At 48.0% G+C, this 19,310-nt stretch overlaps 1 protein-coding gene across 1 annotated transcript in view; it reads right to left on the reverse strand.

Moving 5' to 3' along the window:
• LOC144498747 (A disintegrin and metalloproteinase with thrombospondin motifs 12-like) overlaps positions 1-19,310 on the reverse strand; it is a 557,508-nt gene that overhangs the window by 427,743 nt on the left and 110,455 nt on the right. Inside the window, exon 3 of the mRNA XM_078220368.1 lies at positions 15,136-15,307. Within this exon, the coding sequence (XP_078076494.1) occupies positions 15,136-15,307 (172 nt within the window). The remainder of the gene's footprint in view (positions 1-15,135; positions 15,308-19,310) is intronic.

Genomic DNA, 19,310 nt, shown 5'->3' on the forward strand with positions numbered 1-19,310 from the left:
CAAAGACTAATTATGAGGTAAATACTTTGCTGTGGATCTGGAATCACAGACAGACCAGGTCAGGTCAGGATGGAAAATTTCCTTATCTTGTCAGTAGCGAAAGCAAAGGCACAGCATTGACAAAGTGGCCCAGTCACTTGCTCTGTAACTCCCAGTCACCCATTGCATGTATCTTAGAGGCAAATATAGAGTTAGGATCTGCACATGGTGAGTCACCAAGTGTACTTCAGCTCGGTCAGAAGAAAAGGAAAATTCATGTATCAGCTACTTCGAGGGCCAGGTCAGAGACAGATTCTGCTACAGGGGACTCAGATGAGGACCCTGATCAGCCAGTATTCAGGAGAACACAATGAGGGTGCACACTGAAATATTGGCCAACCTTCCAGTCTCCTGTCGCTTTCAAGGAGAATGGAGATGTCTGGCTCCAAGGTCAAGGTGGCACAGTGGCAGTTAGTACTGCTACCTCACAGCGCCAGGGACCCAGGTTCGTTCCAGCCTTGGGTGACTGCGTGTGAAGTTTCTCCCCATGTCTGCGTGGGTTTCCTCCGGGTGCTCTGTTTCCTCCCACCATCTAAAGATGCGCAGGTTAGGTGGATTGGCCATGCTAAATTGTCCCTTAGTGTCCCAAGATGTGTCAATTAGGTTGATTAGCCATGGTAAATGTGCGGGGTTAAGAGGATGGGTGGGCCTGGGTAAGATGTTCTATTGCAGACTCAATGGGCCAATTGGCTTCCTTCCGCACTGTCAGGACTCTATGGTTCTATGACAGACAGCATTATCCAGAACTTTCTCTCTCTGTGGCCTCTGTCCATAGCCTTGCCGTGGTGCAGATCCCTTGGCACCGCACCGCAACTGCTGCCCCATACCTGATACAGCCTGCGTATGGACAGGTCACCTGCATAGCAACTCACCCCTGCCCATCACCCTGCCAAATCCAGCAACTCACCACAACACGTTCAAAAACACCCCACAGTAACTCCAGAGGCTTTGCAGCAACTGAAATTAAGCTAAGTTACCTTGTTCCATTTCAACATGATAGCAGCACCAATTCAGAGGTTTCTGTCACACAGGGCACGACCCTGCAAGCACACTATTCAGCATGGGGGCGGGGGGGGGGGGGGGGGGGGGGGGGGGGAGGGAGGGATCACATGGACTGTGCCAGAGGCAGCTGGAGGTGATGCACGCCCCACTCAGAGGGACTCCAGCTTCCATAACGCTGCCTCCCGTGGTGCTGTGGATCCAAATTTCATGCCCAAGGTCACCTTTGCTGATAATAACTACTTAACTCCAGATTTATCAATGGAATTGAAATTCCTTCGCCGGGGGAATAGGAACTCAGGTCGCGGAATCATTATTCCAGCAGAATAACAATTGCAGTAATATGTTTCCTTTGGGGTTGCCGCTGACATCAGGAATGCCAGCTGCTTGCAAAAACTGAGCTTGAGTTACCGTTAAAAGGGATACATCAAAATCTAGGAACTATTTAGCATCAACAGTGAATATGTACACACCTCCTATTAATAGTTACAAAACTCAGCAACCGCCGAACCCCTCACGGAATTACAGCATCAACCTTCGGAAATCAAACAATGAGCCGGAAACTTCAGAGTGGTGGAGCAAAATTGGTCTGTCAATAGCCCTGTCCTGAATCCCAGGAAGACAGAGAGAAAGTCATTTCAGTGTTCGGGGCTGATGACATGCCTCAGTCAGTGCACCACTGGTGCCGCCACGACTGAGGAAATTGAAGCTGCAACACCCGCACAGTATCCAGTACAGGCTGAAGTTAAGCAAGGAGATATTTTTTAGCTCCTTTGGAAACTGAGTGCGAGTATGATATACTCCCTCCAGGGCCAAGTTACTTGTGATTGTTGTTTCTCAGAGCTTTCTTGAAGAATAAAACAGTCGAGGTGGGATTCCACTCTCCTCGCACCCCCTCCCCCCACCCACTTCAACGGTGGAGGTGGCTCACCATTGGCTGCTGGCAGGATATTCAGGTCCTGCCAATGTCCATGGCATTTTGCAAAACCTACCTGTTCCGTCACCAGCCTGTGGGTGTGTGCAGTGTGAGAGGAGGTCTGTGGGTACATGCAGTGTGAGAGGAGGCCTGTGGGTACATGCAGTGTGAGAGGAGGCCTGTGGGTACATGTGGTATGAGAGGCCTGTGGGTGTGTGCAGTGTGAGAGGAGGCCTGTGGGTACATGCAGTATGAGAGGAGGTCTGTGAGTACGTGCGGTATGAGAGGAGGCCTGTGGGTGTGTGCAGTGTGAGAGGAGGCCTGTGGGTACATGCAGTGTGAGAGGAGGCCTGTGGGTACGTGCAGTATGAGAGGAGGTCTGTGGGTACATGCAGTGTGAGAGGAGGCCTGTGGGTACGTGCAGTATGAGAGGAGGTCTGTGGGTGTGTGCGGTATGAGAGGAGGTCTGTGGGTACATGCAGTGTGAGAGGAGGCCTGTGGGTGTGTGCGGTATGAGAGGAGGTCTGTGGGTACATGCAGTGTGAGAGGAGGCCTGTGGGTGTGTGCAGTGTGAGAGGAGGCCTGTGGGTGTGTGCAGTGTGAGAGGAGGTCTGTGAGTACGTGCGGTATGAGAGGAGGCCTGTGGGTGTGTGCAGTGTGAGAGGAGGCCTGTGGGTACATGCAGTGTGAGAGGAGGCCTGTGGGTACGTGCAGTATGAGAGGAGGTCTGTGGGTGTGTGCGGTATGAGAGGAGGTCTGTGGGTACGTGCAGTGTGAGAGGAGGCCTGTGGGTGTGTGCGGTGTGAGAGGAGGCCTGTGGGTACATGCGGTGTGAGAGGAGGCCTGTGGGTACGTGCGGTGTGAGAGGAGGCCTGTGGGTGTGTGCAGTGTGAGAGGAGGCCTGTGGGTACATGCGGTGTGAGAGGAGGCCTGTGGGTACGTGCGGTGTGAGAGGAGGCCTGTGGGTGTGTGCAGTGTGAGAGGAGGCCTGTGGGTGTGTGCGGTATGAGAGGAGGCCTGTGGGTGTGTGCGGTATGAGAGGAGGCCTGTGGGTACATGCGGTGTGAGAGGAGGCCTGTGGGTGTGTGCAGTGTGAGAGGAGGCCTGTGGGTACATGCGGTGTGAGAGGAGGCCTGTGGGTGTGTGCAGTGTGAGAGGAGGCCTGTGGGTATGTCTGCATCAGGGCACATACTTTCTTCAATATTTCTTCACTGAAGCATAGTATTCTTGAACACAATTCTGATAAAACATCTCAACGCTGATGAAGTCTGTACACCATGGCATAACCTTTTAACCTAGGGCATGGAAAAGCCAGCTGGACTGTGCTAAATGAACAAAGAGATCCTTTGCACAGATTGAATGAAAATGAATCAGCCAATAGTAAAATAAACTCATGTTTGCAGGAAAGTTGGATCTCAATGATCCAGACTCCAAAATGCCAGGGTGCAAGGACCAACGGCAAGGCATGTCCTGCCCCACAGCTCCATTTCAGCACACCCACGCCGCGGTGAATTGAACACTTTGCCTCCGTCACCCTTCAGCAGACATGGGAGACTGCACGGAGTGGGAGGGTGTTGACCCAGCAGAGGCCCAAAGGGAATGAGCAGCCTCCACATGACATACATGTATGAGCTTTCCCCTTGCACGTGGATGTGCTCTGCACTCTGAAGCAAGCCGGCCCACAACCTCTGCCCAATTCACACCAGTGATGACAAGGCACACAGCAGTGGGCTTACATGGGGGTGGATAGGAAACGAACCAAAATCCAATGCTCCAACCAATGGAGCGTGCATGCGTTTCAAGATTTCTCTTCTTTGAGCAGGGGAAGCTTCAGCACAACCAAGTCTAACAGGAGAAGACTGGAGGGGGCCAACCACATCTGAGGGCTCTAACTGAGTTCAAGCAGAGAGCTTCCAAGCTCATGGAAGTCGAGTGTGACAAAGCCCTCGGCAGTGGGGAGCTTGGTTTTGACTGTCCACCTGGTGAGAAATTTTCCATTCAATACAAACCTCAGGGTCAAATGTGGCTCCATCTTGGAGGCAGCTGAAGCTGTCACTTGCAGATGAGTGCAGGAAGAAACTGAGGCCAGAGGAGGAGGAAGAGGAGGAGGGACACTTTTTCACCCTCAGCCCCGGCACCAGCCAGATAAGAGCCGGGAGGGAACGGCAGAGAAAAACTTCACAGCGTTCACTTTTACCCTCCACCCGCTCAGGTGGATACACCTCAGTGGCTATTACTGATAGTTCAGGAGAGGGTCACACAATCTGGTGGTCACTGCACGGACATGTGTCTGCAGCATGAGGGGCGCAATATCGGAGCTCCTGGCTCTCTTGGGAAGAGGCATCCATGAGGTCCCGGTCCAATTCCGAGCCTTTGTAATTGTACCAGCCTCTACCACCTCCTCTGGCAGCTCTTTCCACATACACACCACCCTCTGAGTGAAGAAGTTGCCCTTCAGGTCCCTTTTAAATCTTTCCCCTCTCATCTTAAACCTATGCCCTCTAGTTTTGGACGACCCTACCCTGGGGAAAAGACCTTGGCTATTCACCTTATCCATGCCCCTCATGATTTTATAAACTTCTATAAGGTCACCCCACATCCTCCTACTCTCCACTAGGGAGCTGGTCACCTTGCACCGCTGGCCTGTATGACTTTTCTCAGCTAACACGGAAGCTGGGCACCCAATTAAAACAAAAGTCAAAATTGTGCCACTGCCGGCAATGCTGGGGATTTTGCTTCATAATGTAAATAATACAAAGTCCACAGCACTGAAAATTCGAGCACACTGAAGGACGGCTTCAATACATCATACATAATTCAATAATGGGGTGGCACGGTGGCACAGTGGTTAGCACTGCTGCCTCACAGCATCAGGGACCTGGGTTTGATTCCCGGCTTGGGTCACTGTCTGTGTGGAGTTTGCACGTTCTCCCCGTGTCTGCGTGGGTTTCCTCCGGTTTCCTCCGGCAGTCCAAAGATGTGCTGGTTAGGTGAATCGGCCATGATAAATTCTCCCTCAATGTACCCGAACAGGCACAGGAGTGTGGCAGCTAGGGGATTTTCACAGTACAGTTACATTCCAGTGTTAATATGAGCCTACTTGTGACTAATAAGTAAACTTTACTTTTTTTACTTTGTACATTCTGCACCATAAATGGAGGACAGCAGGTGCTAACTGCACATTCCCAGTACCTCATGCTTTTCTCTATTGAATTCAAAGGTTGCCAACTTTCTTTCCAAACAGCACATTTAATCATCACTCATCAGAGGTGGATGAAACCAAAAGAGGATTAGGCATCAGGCAGGCAATGATTCACTTTGCAAGCAAGAGTATGAAGAGCAACATGTCAGAACATTGCATACTCATTCCTTAAATGATTTTTTTCCAAAGGAGCTAGTCAGTTGTTTTTAACTTCAATAAGCCCTTTGAGTTAAAGCTGATGGCATGTTGTGAAAAGAAATGTCCTGCTGAAAAATTATTACTAGGATTTACTGTTTCATATTTTCAATGCAATCTATTTTCGTTACTCTGCAGACAGTCAAACATTAAAGTTAGTACAATTTATCAGACTAACATAGTTAACCCTTGCAATTGATGTTACTGCATACTGCTCCACTGCACCATATGGAATGATGGTTAGACCAAGACAATTAGGTCACTTTGCACAATGCTGATATTTTCATATCACTAAACTACATATTTTTTGTTTGAATGCGAGGTGAATTGTATTTGAAAGAAAAACATGCATTTTTAGAAACAGAACAAACCCTTAAGTTCCACAAAACAAACCTTTTGTATCCTTCTGCGGAGGAGGTGGGATCTCTGGGGCGGCACGGTAGCACAGTGGTTAGCACTGCTGCTTCACAGTGCCAGAAACCTGGGTTCGATTCCTGGCTTGGGTCACTGTCCATGTGGAGTTTGCACTTTCTCCTCGTGTCTGAGTGGGTTTCCTCCGGGTGCTCCAGTTTCCTCCCACATTATGAAAGACGTGCTGGTTAGGTGCATTGACCCAAACAGGCACCGGACTGTGGTGACTAGGAAAATTTCACAATAACTTCATTGCAGTGTTAATGTAAGCCTTACTTGTGACTAATAAATAAACTTTAACTTTATTTTACTTTTCGGCAATGGAGCCGGCTAGGTCAGGAGTGCCAGGTGCACACTTTAGGCCCGAACCAGCCTGCACCCTTGAGAGGCACTCCTGAAAAGCAAAAAAGCCTGAGAATGGGGTCAGGAATCTCAGAATCGCAAGCTACCTGTAATTTCAAAAGTGCCCTGAGTCTTCTCGATTCGGCAAAAGCCCAGGCCAGAATCTTACAGTCGCTGTCCGGATCTGGATCAGTTTGCGACCAAGTTATCTATGAAATGTCAGGTGCAGTGAGCTTTGTGGTCACATTCCAGGCTCAGCATGGAAGGAAGGGGGCAGACTGATCTGTTTATATTGGTGGGCACTTCTATTACTTCTTTTTCAAATAAATTTTTTCATGGCGTTAGTTTATCTGAAGTAAGACAGCGAGCAATATGGAAAAGTATACAGTTCGCCAACCGGAACAGGCTCTAAACACAAGTGCAATGATCAGCATTGCTGAAATATTATATTCAAACACGAGCATAATGGTGAAATTTATTTGCAGAATTGGGCAGAATTATTAGGGCTGCCTTTGTTCTCTCTGACCCCAGGAGGGTTGGTACACAGGGTTTTTGATCTTCAACCATTTTCCTGGGTAAGGGGCCAATTTATATGCAGAGCATGTCCTTGCCAGCAAGCAGGAGCCTGTAGCCATTGCAAAGATGCATCCTTTAACCTGGCCTCTGCTTCTTCTAAAAGCTCTGCGGATAGAAGCTACTTTTAGCTGCCACATTTCTTTGAAGAAAGAAAGTGGATCAATGTTATCAAACAAAATTGCAATCCAAAAACATGTTTTCACTTCAGAGCTATCCATAGGAATTATCAGGCAGTCTCGAAACCCAGTTTTAACACATGCTTGAGTCTGACCTTGCATAATTCTGAAGTATGATAGCATGGATAAATACAATCAGAAAAAAATGTAATTTCAGATGGAGATGTAGGGAAAGCATAGTATTCTAATTGCCAGGCTTTGGCGAGTGGCATCTCAAAGAGACCTGTGTTAGGGACCTCAAACATTCAGTGCATTTATTAGGGATTCAAATGATGTCCACACCTAAGCTTGTTGATTACACAAAGGTAGGCAATATTGTAAACAATGTACAAAGGAGCATAGCAGATGAACGTGCGCTTGCAGGCAAGGATCCACTCTGCATACAGAGTGGCCTCAACCCAGGAAAATGGTTCACAATCAAGGGCCTTGGTACCATCTCTCCTGGGGTCAGAGAGAGAAAAGGCAGCCCTAGAATTCTCCCACGCTCTGCCAATAAATTTCATCCATTATGCTAGCTTTTTACATGAGAGAATCAAGTGGGCCATGCAGCAACCTCGAGCCTGCTCCCCCATTTCAATAAGAGCATGGCTGATCTGATTGAGGCATCAACTCTACTTTCCTCTCTATTCCCTACATTCTTTGACTCCCTTGTCAATCAAGAATCTATCTAATTCAGTCTTAAAAATACGCAAATAGCCTTCCTCTACCACACTCTCAAGAAGAGGGGCAGCTCAGTGGCCTGTGTAGTTAGCACTGCTGCAACACAGTGCCAGGGATGTGGGTTTGGTTCCTGGCTTGGGTCACTGCCTGTGTGGAGTTTGCACGTTCTCCCCATATCTGCGTGGGTTTCCTCCAGGTGCTCCGGTTTCCTCCCACATTCTGAAAAACGTGCTGGTTAGGTGCATTGACCCGAACAGGTGCCGGAGTGTGGCGACGAGGGGAATCGAACCCGGGTCCCTGGCGCTGTGAGGCCACTGTGCCACCGCTGTGCCACTAACCACTGTGCCACCATGCTGCCCACATGTTATATACCATCTGCCAAATTTTTGCCTACTTACTTAACCTATCTATATGCCTTTGCAGACTCCTAATGCACTCTTCACAACTTACTTTCCTAACTAACTTTAGCAAATTTAGTAACTATATATTTGGTCTCTTCGTTCAAATCATTGATATGGATATAGTTGCAGCCCCAGCACTGATTATTATGGTACTTTAATCATTTCATCTTGCCAACCCAAAAATGACTCATTTTTCCCTGCTCTCTACTTCCTGTTGATGAACCAAAAATTTATGCATGCTATTCTACTGTGAGCTCTTATTTTATCATCTGACTTAGGGAAAATGTTGGAATCTTTCTGGGCACCTTGTCAAAGCGACACTACATCCACACGTTCCCCTTTATTCATATTGCTAGTTAATTCTTTAAAGAATTAATTAAAGGCTTCTAGAAAAAGTGAGAGGGCTGCTGCCCTGTGGATACAGAACTGGCTTGCCCAAAGGAGGCAGAGAGTGGGTATAGATGGGTCTTTTTCTAATTGGAGGTCGGTCACCAGTGGTGTGCCCCAGGGATCTGTTCTGGGACCTTTGCTGTTTGTCATTTTCATAAATGACCTGGATGAGGAAGTGGAGAGATGGGTTGGTAAGTTTGCCGACGACACGAATTATTACTAGGATTTACTGTTTCATATTTGCCGACAACACGAAGGTTGGTGGGGTTGTGGATAGTCTGGAGGGATGTCAGAAGTTACAGAGGGACATAGGTAGGATGCAAGACTGGGCGGAGAAGTGGCAGATGGACTTCAACCCAGATAAATGCGTAGTGGTCCATTTTGGCAGGTCAAATGGGATGAAGGAGTACAATATAAAGGGAAAGACTCGTAGTACTGTAGAGGATCAGAAGGACCTTGGGGTCCGGGTCCATAGGACTCTAAAATCGGCCCCGCAGGTGGAGGAGGTGGTTAAGAAGGCGTATGTGTGCTGGCCTTTATCAATCGAGGGATTGAGTTTAGGCGTCCGAGGATAATGAAGCAGCTATATAAGACCCTCATCAGACCCCACTTGGAGTACTATGCTCAGTTCTGGTCGCCTCATTACAGGAAGGATATGGAAAAGATTGAAAGGGTGCAGAGGCGATTTACAAAGATGTTGCCTGGATTGAGTGGCATGCCTTATGAGGATAGGCTGAGGGAGCTCGGTCTTTTCTCCTTGGAGAGACGTAGGATGAGAGGAGACCTAGTAGAGGTATATAAGATGTTGAGAGGCATAGATCGGGTGGACTCTCAGAGGCTTTTTCCCAGGGTGGAAATGGCTGCTACGAGAGGACACAGGTTTAAGGTGCTGGGAAGTAGGTACAGGGGAAATGTTGGGGGGAAGTTTTTCACACGGAGGGTGATGGGCGAGTGGAATCGGCTGCCGTCAGTGGTAGTGGAGGCAAACTCAATCGGGTCTTTTAAGAGACTCCTGGATGAATACATGGGACTTAATAGGATGGAGGGTTATAGGTAGGGCTAAAAGGTAGGGATATGTTCGGCACAACTTGTGGGGCCGAAGGGCCTGGTTTGTGCTGTAGTTTTTCTATGTTTCTATGTTTTTCTATGAATTCTCATATGCTATTGTATTCATATTCAATCATAATTTCCCTTTCACAAAACGATGTTGACTCTGCCTGATTACATTAAGATTTTCAAAGTGCTCTAACTTTCTTAGTAATAGATTCCAACATTATCCCGAAGTCAGACGATGGGCTCACTGGCATGTGGTTGCTTTCTGTCTCTCTCCTTGCTTAAATTCTTAAACTCTCTTTGCTCATTTCCAATCTGATGGGTCCCTTTCAGGAATTATGGAAAATTAAAACCAATGTAACTAGTATCTCAACAACCAGAGCCCAGGATGAAGTCCATCAGGACGGGGGCTCGACAGCTTTTAGTTTCAATAATTTTCTCAGTACCCTTTTTCTGGAGATTTTAATTGTTTTAACTTTCTCCCTCCTTTTTGCAGCTTGATTTACTATTATTTCTGGGATGTTAGTTGTGTCTTCTAATGTGAAGACAGACAGAATGGGCCCGATGTTAAAATCCTGATTCTAAGTGCTGGACGGACTTGAAATTGGGAGTGTTTCAGATCCAACTTTTAGACCTGTTCTCAGGCGCCCCCATACACACTCTGCCTGAAAAAATATCAGCAATTCCGAATCGCGCTGCAGAAGCCTGTGGCGGGGGCGGGGGGGGGGGGTGCTTTTAACGCACCTGAAACCCTGCAGCTCCGATTGGCGCCTCCAACTGCACATGCGCAAAGAAAATTGATAGAATGCTGCTCCCCTGGCACATTCCTCCCAGGCTGGATAATGCCTCCCCTTGGCCCCCATGGACATTGCCCCACCCCACCAACATTACTGACCCCCTATCCCTCCAGCCGCCCGCCACCCAGACAGATTGCGGACCTATCCCCCCATCAATCGTAGGCAGAGTAGCAGTGGACCGCCCCCCCACCCGCCCCTTGCTCCCCACTGATCACAGGGGGAGTGGCAGCAGACCCCCCTTCCCCTCACTGATCACAGGCAGAGTGGCAGCAGACCGCCCTTGCTCCCCACTGATCACAGGCAGAGTTGAAGCAGACCTCTGTTTCCCGCCCCCCGCACCCGTCTCAAGCAGAGAGCCGTCGGACGCTCGGCACTTACTTCCTCACTAACCTGGGGCGGCACGGTAGCACAGTGGTTAGCACTGCTGCTTCACAGCTCCAGGAACCTGGGTTCGATTCCTGGCTTGGGTCACTGTCTGTGTGGAGTTTGCACATTCTCCTCGTGTTTGCGTGGGTTTCCTCCGGGTGCTCCGGTTTCCTCCCACAGTCCAAAGATGTGCGTGTTAGGGTGATTGGCCATGCTAAAATTGCCCCTTAGTGTCCTGAGATGCGTAGATTAGAGGGATTAGCGGGTAAAATATTTAGGGATATGGGGGTAGGGCCTGGGTGGGATTGTGGTCGGTGCAGACTCGATGGGCCGAATGGCCTCTTTCTGTACTGTAGGGTTTCTATGATGATAACCGTCACTAACTGGAGCGCCCGAATCGGACTTATATGGAGCATGCCTGTTTTGCGCCGATTCCAGATGGGTGAATCCGGTGATAAAAGGGTGCCAGTAAGGTTGGGCGTGCAGCACATTAAGTCAATTTAAACGCATGCAGATGCATTTAAATGGCCGTCGCGCCTGGTCCCGATTGTGGCCATTTGTGGGCCTTGGTAAAGGAGGAACCAGATCAGATGCAGGCACGGATCGTGCTACTCGCCTCATACCCAACTTTCCCAAGTTTTCGTGCCCAAAAATGGGCGCAACTTGAAGATAAAATCGGGCCCAAAGGTTGGGATTTTCCGACCACGCTCACTCCAAGACCGGAAAATCCCACCAGAGGTCAACGGACCTCCGCATGGACCGGGTCCCGCCTGCTACAGTCCCTGTGGCAGGTGGGGTGGGAAAATTCCGCTCTAAAGGTCCTACTTAGTGGGCCTGTTGGCCGCAGACACAAATCCCGGATTGGTGGCTAAATGTCGTGGGTGGCCAATAACGGGATTTGTTTCAGCAAAATTTTGGAACATAATCTTCCCGGACTTTGACCGATCACATGGTCAGGCTCATGCCCAGGTAGGGCACAAACCTGATTAACATGAATTTGAATCCATTAGTTTCTAATTATCAGGGTTAACATCACATCCTCAGCCGTCATTGAACCTTCCCATCCACCAGGCATGACGCCACCCCAGTGCAAATCATGATTGGTTTTCAGAAACAAAAAAACAGTCGTGATGACCACGCCAGAGATGCACAGGTAAGTATAGCCCCCGGGTTGTGAGGGACAATGGCCGGGCAGTGCCAATCTGACAGCAGCAACTTAATTTCTAATTTCAGAGCGCCAACCACATTGCTATTGATCTGGAATCACATATAGGCCAGACCAGTTAAGAAGCGCAGATATCCTAACCTAGAGGACATTAACAAACTAGCTGGGTTTTTTTCATAACAATCGGCCATAGTTTCATGGTCACCATTAGACTTTAATTCCAGATTTTTATTGAATTCAAATTTCACCATCTGCCATGGTGGGATTCGAACTGGATCCCCACAGGGCATCGCCCTGGGTCTCTGGATTACTAGTCCACTACGTGGATTACAATACTACCGCACCACTACCTGTCCATGAGATCATCCACTTTGGATCTAAAAAGGGTGAATCGGAGGACTCTCTAAACAGTGAGAAGTTTAAAGTCAATGGAGGAGATTTTCAGCCCGTGTTCGCCGTCAGAGAGAACAGCAACACAGGCTGAAAATTCAGAGGGAATGGGACAACATAAATTTTAATGTAATGAACAGGCCCCCCCCCCCCCCCCCGGCTCCCCCGCCACCATATATCCCCTCTTTGCCATATTTTCGAACCTTGCTGATGTGATGTCACATCGGCGAGGTTTACAACAAGTTCGTCCAACCTGGCAGTGCCAACCTGTGCCGGGGGCAGACCCAAGGGGGAGCCTCATTGGGGGAGGGGGTGTTGGTGCGTGTAACGGGGGGAGGGGAGGAGAGAGGGAGATGCCAGAGATGACTGTTGGGGGGGCAACGCCACCCTTCTGGTTGTTCACCCCTCCACTACAAAAAGGTGGCACGGTGGCGCAGTGGTTCGCACTGCTGCCTCACAGCGCCAGGAACCCGGGTTCGATTGTTGGCTGGGATCACTGACTGTGCGGAGTCTGCACGTTCTCCCCAAGTCTGCGTGCGTTTCCTCCGGGCGCTCCAGTTTTCTCCCACAATCTGAAAGACGTGCTGACTAGGTGCATTGTCCATGCTAAGTTTTCAAGATACAAAAGGGAATCATATTGGATAGGTTGAGAGAAACTTTTTCTATTGACTGGGGAATCTTGGACAGGCTAAAAATTTAGAGACAAGCCTATCAGGACAGCAAAGGGCAGTAGAAATTTGTCAATCTCTTCTCCATACGGCAGTTGATATGGAATCAACTTTAAAACTGACATTGATAGATTTCTGTTAACCAAAGGAAATGAAGGGATACAGGGTAAAGGCAGGTATAGAACATAGAACATAGAACAGTACAGCACAGAACAGGCCCTTCGGCCCACGATGTTGTGCCGAGCTTTATCTGAAACCAAGATCAAGCTATCCCACTCCCTATCATCCTGGTGTGCTCCATGTGCCTATCCAATAACCGCTTAAATGTTTCTAAAGTGTCTGACTCCACTATCACTGCAGGCAGTCCATTCCACACCCCAACCACTCTCTGCGTAAAGAACCTACCTCTGATATCCGTCCTGTATCTCCCACCACGAACCCTATAGTTATGCCCCCTTGTAATAGCTCCATCCACCCGAGGAAATAGTCTTTGAACGTTCACTCTATCTATCCCCTTCATCATTTTATAAACCTCTATTAAGTCTCCCCTCAGCCTCCTCCGCTCCAGAGAGAACAGCCCTAGCTCCCTCAACCTTTCCTCATATGACCTACCCTCCAAACCAGGCAGCATCCTGGTAAATCTCCTCTGCACTCTTTCCAGCGCTTCCACATCCTTCTTATAGTGAGGTGACCAGAACTGCACACAATATTCCAAATGTGGTCTCACCAAGGTCCTGTACAGTTGCAGCATAACCCCACGGCTCTTAAACTCCAACCCCCTGTTAATAAAAGCTAACACACTATAGGCCTTCTTCACAGCTCTATCCACTTGACTGGCAACCTTTAGAGATCTGTGGATATGGACCCCAAGATCTCTCTGTTCCTCCACAGTCTTCAGAACCCTACCTTTGACCCTGTAATCCACATTTAAATTAGTCCTACCAAAATGAATCACCTCACATTTATCAGGGTTAAACTCCATTTGCCATTTTTCAGCCCAGCTTTGCATCCTATCTATGTCTCTTTGCAGCCTACAACAGCCCTCCACCTCATCCACTACTCCACCAATCTTGGTGTCATCAGCAAATTTACTGATCCACCCTTCAGCCCCCTCCTCTAAGTCATTAATAAAAATCACAAAGAGCAGAGGACCAAGCACTGATCCCTGCGGCACACCGCTAGCAACCTGCCTCCAATCCGAAAATTTTCCATCGACCACCACCCTCTGTCTTCGGTCAGACAGCCAGTTACCTATCCAATCGGCCAACTTTCCCTCTATCCCACACCTCCTCACTTTCATCATAAAAATAAAAGGTATATAGAGTTAGGTCACGCATTTACCATTATCTCAATCGGAACAGGCTCAAGAGATAAATTACTTACTCCTGTTCCTATCCTCCTTCGAAATCTATCTACACACCTTTTACTTTGTCATGTATCTCGAGTTACACTAAATTATGGAGGCAGTAAGTATTACCAAGTGCTCCTCTGAGAAAAGAGCGGCATGATGGCACGGTCAGGCTGGGGTATATCCACTTGCTGCCTACAGTTAGTGCTACAGTCTGGGCCAAATAAAACGAGCCAATGTGCACCTTCAGTCCAATGTCTAAACCTCAGGCCAAAAGAGAAAACACTGGAAAGTCTCAGCAGATCTGGCAGCATCTGTAAGGAGAGAAAACAGCTGACATTTCGAGTCCAGATGACCCTTTGTCAAAGCTAAAATGCATAGAAAGTGGGAGATATTTATACTGCAGGGGGAGGGAATGAAAGATGAGTCATAGCCACAGAAACCAGGGGAAAAACTGCTAATGGCTGTCCACAGAGAGAATAAAGGGTGTGAATGGCCAAACGGCAGAAAAGCTGGAAGCTGTGACAGATGGAGATGTTGGGGGAAGTGGGGGGAGGGGGAAATGGGAGAGAGGTAGAATGTAGAAAAGGGGAAGTGGGGGGAGAAAAGGTCAGAGAAGGGGGATGAAGTAGGGGGAAGGAAAGAGGCGGCGGGGGGGAAGAAAAATGAAGAAAGACCATAAAGAAATAAAAGGTAGAGAACAGTAAAAAATTAAATAAAATAGAATGAAAACAAAGGGGTCGAGGTGGGGTAGAGCAAATCATCTGAAGTTGTTGAATTCGATGTTGAGACCGGAAGGTTGTAATGTGCCGAGCCGGAAGATGAGATGCTGTTTCTCCAGTTTGCGTTGAGCTTCACTGGAACATTGCAGCAAGCCAAGGACAGACATGTGGGCATGGGACCTCAGCTCCTCTTTCAGGCAACTTAATAACAGGGGTACTCAGCAGGTTCCCTACACCTTCAACTATAATTATGGCATTTCAGTTTACTTCCTGGAGTTGTTAACTTGATGAAACCGTGTACTTGAGTTATTAACCATACCTTGTATTCCACAAGTCCCTCCGCCCATAGGAGTCAAATCATTCGGCTTCCTCTGAGAGTGCTGGACAGCATGCCTCTTATATATAATGTGTGATTCTTCTTCTTCTTTCCTTGGATGGCCATGAACAGGTTCGATAAAGTAATCTTCGCTGTGTAACCGGAACAAACCATGCTGCAGAGAGGGACAGATAGAATTTAAATTCAATTCCACAGTTATTGCATTTCTGTGATTTCACGATGCAAAATCCCCTATCCAGCTCCACCAACTCACAAAATATTAGAGGGCGAAAGGTGTATTGTTATATTATCCCAATGTGATATAGAAACCATATGTTTGTGCACACATAAAGTTTATTTATTCGTCACAAGTAAGGCTTACATTCACACTGCAATGAAGTTACTGTGCAATTCCCCATATGTATACTTACATATTCAGAGTGTCACATGACTCACTACTACACCACTTCTTGTGTATCAAACTAACAATGTATCAGTCCGTAAAGCCTGGTGCGTTCTATGAAATGCACACAAAGAAATTGGAGTCTAAAAGTGGGATTCTTTTGAACTCCTGGGAACCACGAGATATAACATGGTGGCAGCAAGTGTCAGTGGGAAAAACTAAAACCCAAACGTTTTAAACGGATTCACTGCTGAACTCGAAAAATCAACCGAATCCATGCCAGAGAGAGAAAAACCGAGAGAATCATATGAAAATGAAATGGAGCCAGTAAGGGGAAGCGATGGCCTAGTGGTACTATCACTAGACCATTAATCCAGAAACTCAGCTAACAGTCTGGGGACTCGGGTTCGAATCCCGCCACGGCAGATGGTGGAATTTGAAATCAATAAAAAATATCTGCAATTAAGAATCTACTGATGACCGCGAAACCCATTGTCGATTGTCGAAAAACCCATCTGGTTCACTGAGGGTGGCACGGCAGCACAGCGGTTAGCACTGCAGCTTCACAGCTCCAGGGACCTGGGTTCGATTCCCGGCTTGGGTCACTGTCTGTGTGGAGTTTGCACATTCTCCCTGTGTCTGCATGGGTCTCCTCCGGGTGCTCCAGTTTCCTCCCACAGTCCAAAGATGTGCGGGTTAGGTTGATTGGCCATGCTAAAATTGTGTCCTTAGTGTCCTGGGATGCGTAGGTTAGAGGGATTAGTGGGTAAGTATGTAGGGATATGGGGGTAGGGCCTGGGTGGGATCGTGGTCGGTGCAGACTCGATGGGCCGAATGGCCTCTCTCTGTGCTGTAGGGTTTCTAAGATTCTTTCTAAGATGTCCTTTAGGGAAGGAAATTTGCTGTCCTTACCTAGTCTGGTCTAAAGTGTGACTCCAAAGCCACAGCAATGTGATTGACTCTCAACTGCCCTCCAAGGGCAACGAGGGATGGGCAATAAATGCTGAGGTGGAGATGCCGGCGTTGGACTGGGGTGAACACAGTAATAAATTACTGTAATAAATGCTGGCCAGCCAGCGACACCCGTGTCCCAAAGATTAATTCAAAAAAGTGTAAATTTAAGGAACAGATGACAAGCAGGTCAACCAGCACATTTGGGACTCTGTACACCTTGATGTACCAAAAGATGTGATTGGAAAAGACAAGCTCGCCATGTCGCAGGCTGCTGGTGCAGCCAGAGCACATGGAGCCATGAGTAGACATATGAAAACACTGACTACCCAAAATTTCAAGTTTAAGTTTTAATTTTAAATTAAAGTTTATTTATTAGTCACAAGTAAGGCTTACATTAACGCTATAATGAAGTTACTGTGAAAATCCCCTAGTCACCACACTTCACCGCTGCCTGGTCGGATTCACTGAGGAAGGGTTTAGCATGGCCAATGCACCCAACCAGCACATCTTTCCGACTGTGGGAGGAAACCCACAGGGAGAATGTGCAGACTCCGCACAGACAGTGACCCAAGCCGGGAATCAAACCCGGGTCCCTGGCGCTGTGAGGCAGCAGAGCTAAAGTACAGGAGCACAGAGTAACATCATCATGCTCAGGCTATAGAACCACAGAATTCCCACAGTGCTGAAGAGGCTATATGGCCCAGCAAGCCTGCACTGACAGCAATCCCACACCACACATTTACCCTGCTAATCCCTGACATTAAGGGACAATGCAGCGTGGCCAATCCACCTAACTCACACATCTTTGAACTGTGGGAGGAAACTGCAGCATCCGGAAGAAACCCACACAGATGTGGGGAGAATGTGCAAACTCCACACAGACAGTCACCCAAGGCCGGAATTGAACCCGGCTCCCTGGTGTTGTGAGGCAGCTGTGCTAACCACTGTGCCGCCCACGAAGATAGTGAAGGTCTTTCCTGGAAATTTGAAAGAAAATGATTACTCAAGGAAAGATGCTCTGAAACCGAGCCACACTATTCTAACGACATCTGGGGGAACTGAGATTTGACAGCTAGGACGGCCCAAATCTGAGAGACACGTGAAGGCTGGATGCCTGTGACTAGTGGTGTTCCGCAGGGCTCTGTATTGGGACCTCTGCTGTTTGTGATTTATATAAACGATCTGGAAGAAGGTGTAACTGGGGTGATCAGTAAGTTTGGGGACGACACGAAAATGGCTGGACTTGCAGATAGTGAGGAACATTGTCAGAGGCTACAGAAGGATATAGATAGGCTGGAAATTTGGGCAAAGAAATGGCAGATGGAGTTCAATCCAGATAAATGCGAAGTGATGCATTTTGGAAGAACTAACGTAGGGGGGAGCTATACGATAAATGGCAGAACCATAAAGGGTGTAGATACGCAGAGGGACCTGGGTGTGCAAGTCCACAGATCCTTGAAGGTGACGTCACAGGTGGAGAAGGTAGTGAATATAGCATATGGCATGCTTGCCTTTATAGGACGGGGCATAGAGTATAAAAGTTGGGGTCTGATGTTGCAGTTGTATAGAACGTTGGTTCGGCCGCATTTGGAATACTGCGCCCAGTTCTGATCGCCACACTACCAGAAGGACGGGGAGGCTTTAGAGAGAGTGCAGAGGAGGTTTACCAGGATGTTGCCTGGTATGGAAGGGCTTAGTTATGAGGAGAGATTGGGTAAACTGGGGCTGTTCTCACTGGAAAGACGGAGGATGAGGGGTGACCTAATAGAGGTGTATAAAATTATGAAAGGCATCGATAGGGTAAACGGTGGGAAGCTTTTTCCCAGGTCGGTGATGACGTTCACGAGGGGTCATAAGTTCAAGGTGAGGGGGGGAGGTTTAACACGGATATCAGAAGGATGTATTTTACACAGAGGGTGGTGGGGGCCTGGAATGCGCTGCCGGGCAAGGTGGTGGAGGCGGACACACTGGGAACGTTTAAGACTTATCTAGATAACCACATGAACGGAGTGGGAATGGAGGGATACAAAAGAATGGTCCAGTTTGGACCAGGGAGCGGCGCGGGCTTGGAGGGCTGAAGGGCCTGTTCCTGTGCTGTATTGTTCTTTGTTCTTTGTTTGAAAAGACATTAACTACACGTTCATTCTCATGGAAACCGAAAATTCTGCTATTCTGGCGCTAAAGTTGTGAAGAACTGCAGTTGATCTCAGTAAAGCAGGAGATGAAGAAGGCGTCACAGAGGGTTGAATATAATATATCCACTGGAAAACACCCTCCATTCAGAAGAAAGAAAGTGGTTGTTAGAGTCACAGAGTCTAGTTTGGGTAAATTCCATCCTGATGAGTGAGAGCATGCAGAGGCAAATGTTGCGGTCAGATATTGAAATTCTCAAGGCCAGTGTGCGGGTCATGAAGAGCTCTTGATTAAAAAGAGAAGAGAGCTAATTCAGCAACTTCAGACAAAGAAGATTTCCCGCAACTTACAGCAATCCAAGGTGAAATGTTCGAGCTGGAGTATAAAGTCGCTGATCTGAAGGCACTAAATGTTGAGCAGGACATAACATGGCAAGCTGTAAAGGAGCATTTGGGAGAGAAAACTGCATGCGGTATAGTTCGCAAGGGAGACATTCCAGAAGCAGATTCTGAAACTCAGGTTAAATTTCACCAGTACATGCTTCAAATAGACAGGCACCAAAAGAGTGAACCGCAGACACAGCTGAACACTCCATCACAGTCAGAGAGTGATTTACTGGAGCAGAGCTTGAGGAGAAGTACTGCCAAGTTAAAGACCGCCTGCAGTGTGCTGCTCTAGCTCAGAGGAA

The sequence above is a fragment of the Mustelus asterias genome, chromosome 1, assembly GCF_964213995.1.
Source record: "Mustelus asterias chromosome 1, sMusAst1.hap1.1, whole genome shotgun sequence".
Taxonomy (NCBI): domain Eukaryota; kingdom Metazoa; phylum Chordata; class Chondrichthyes; order Carcharhiniformes; family Triakidae; genus Mustelus; species Mustelus asterias.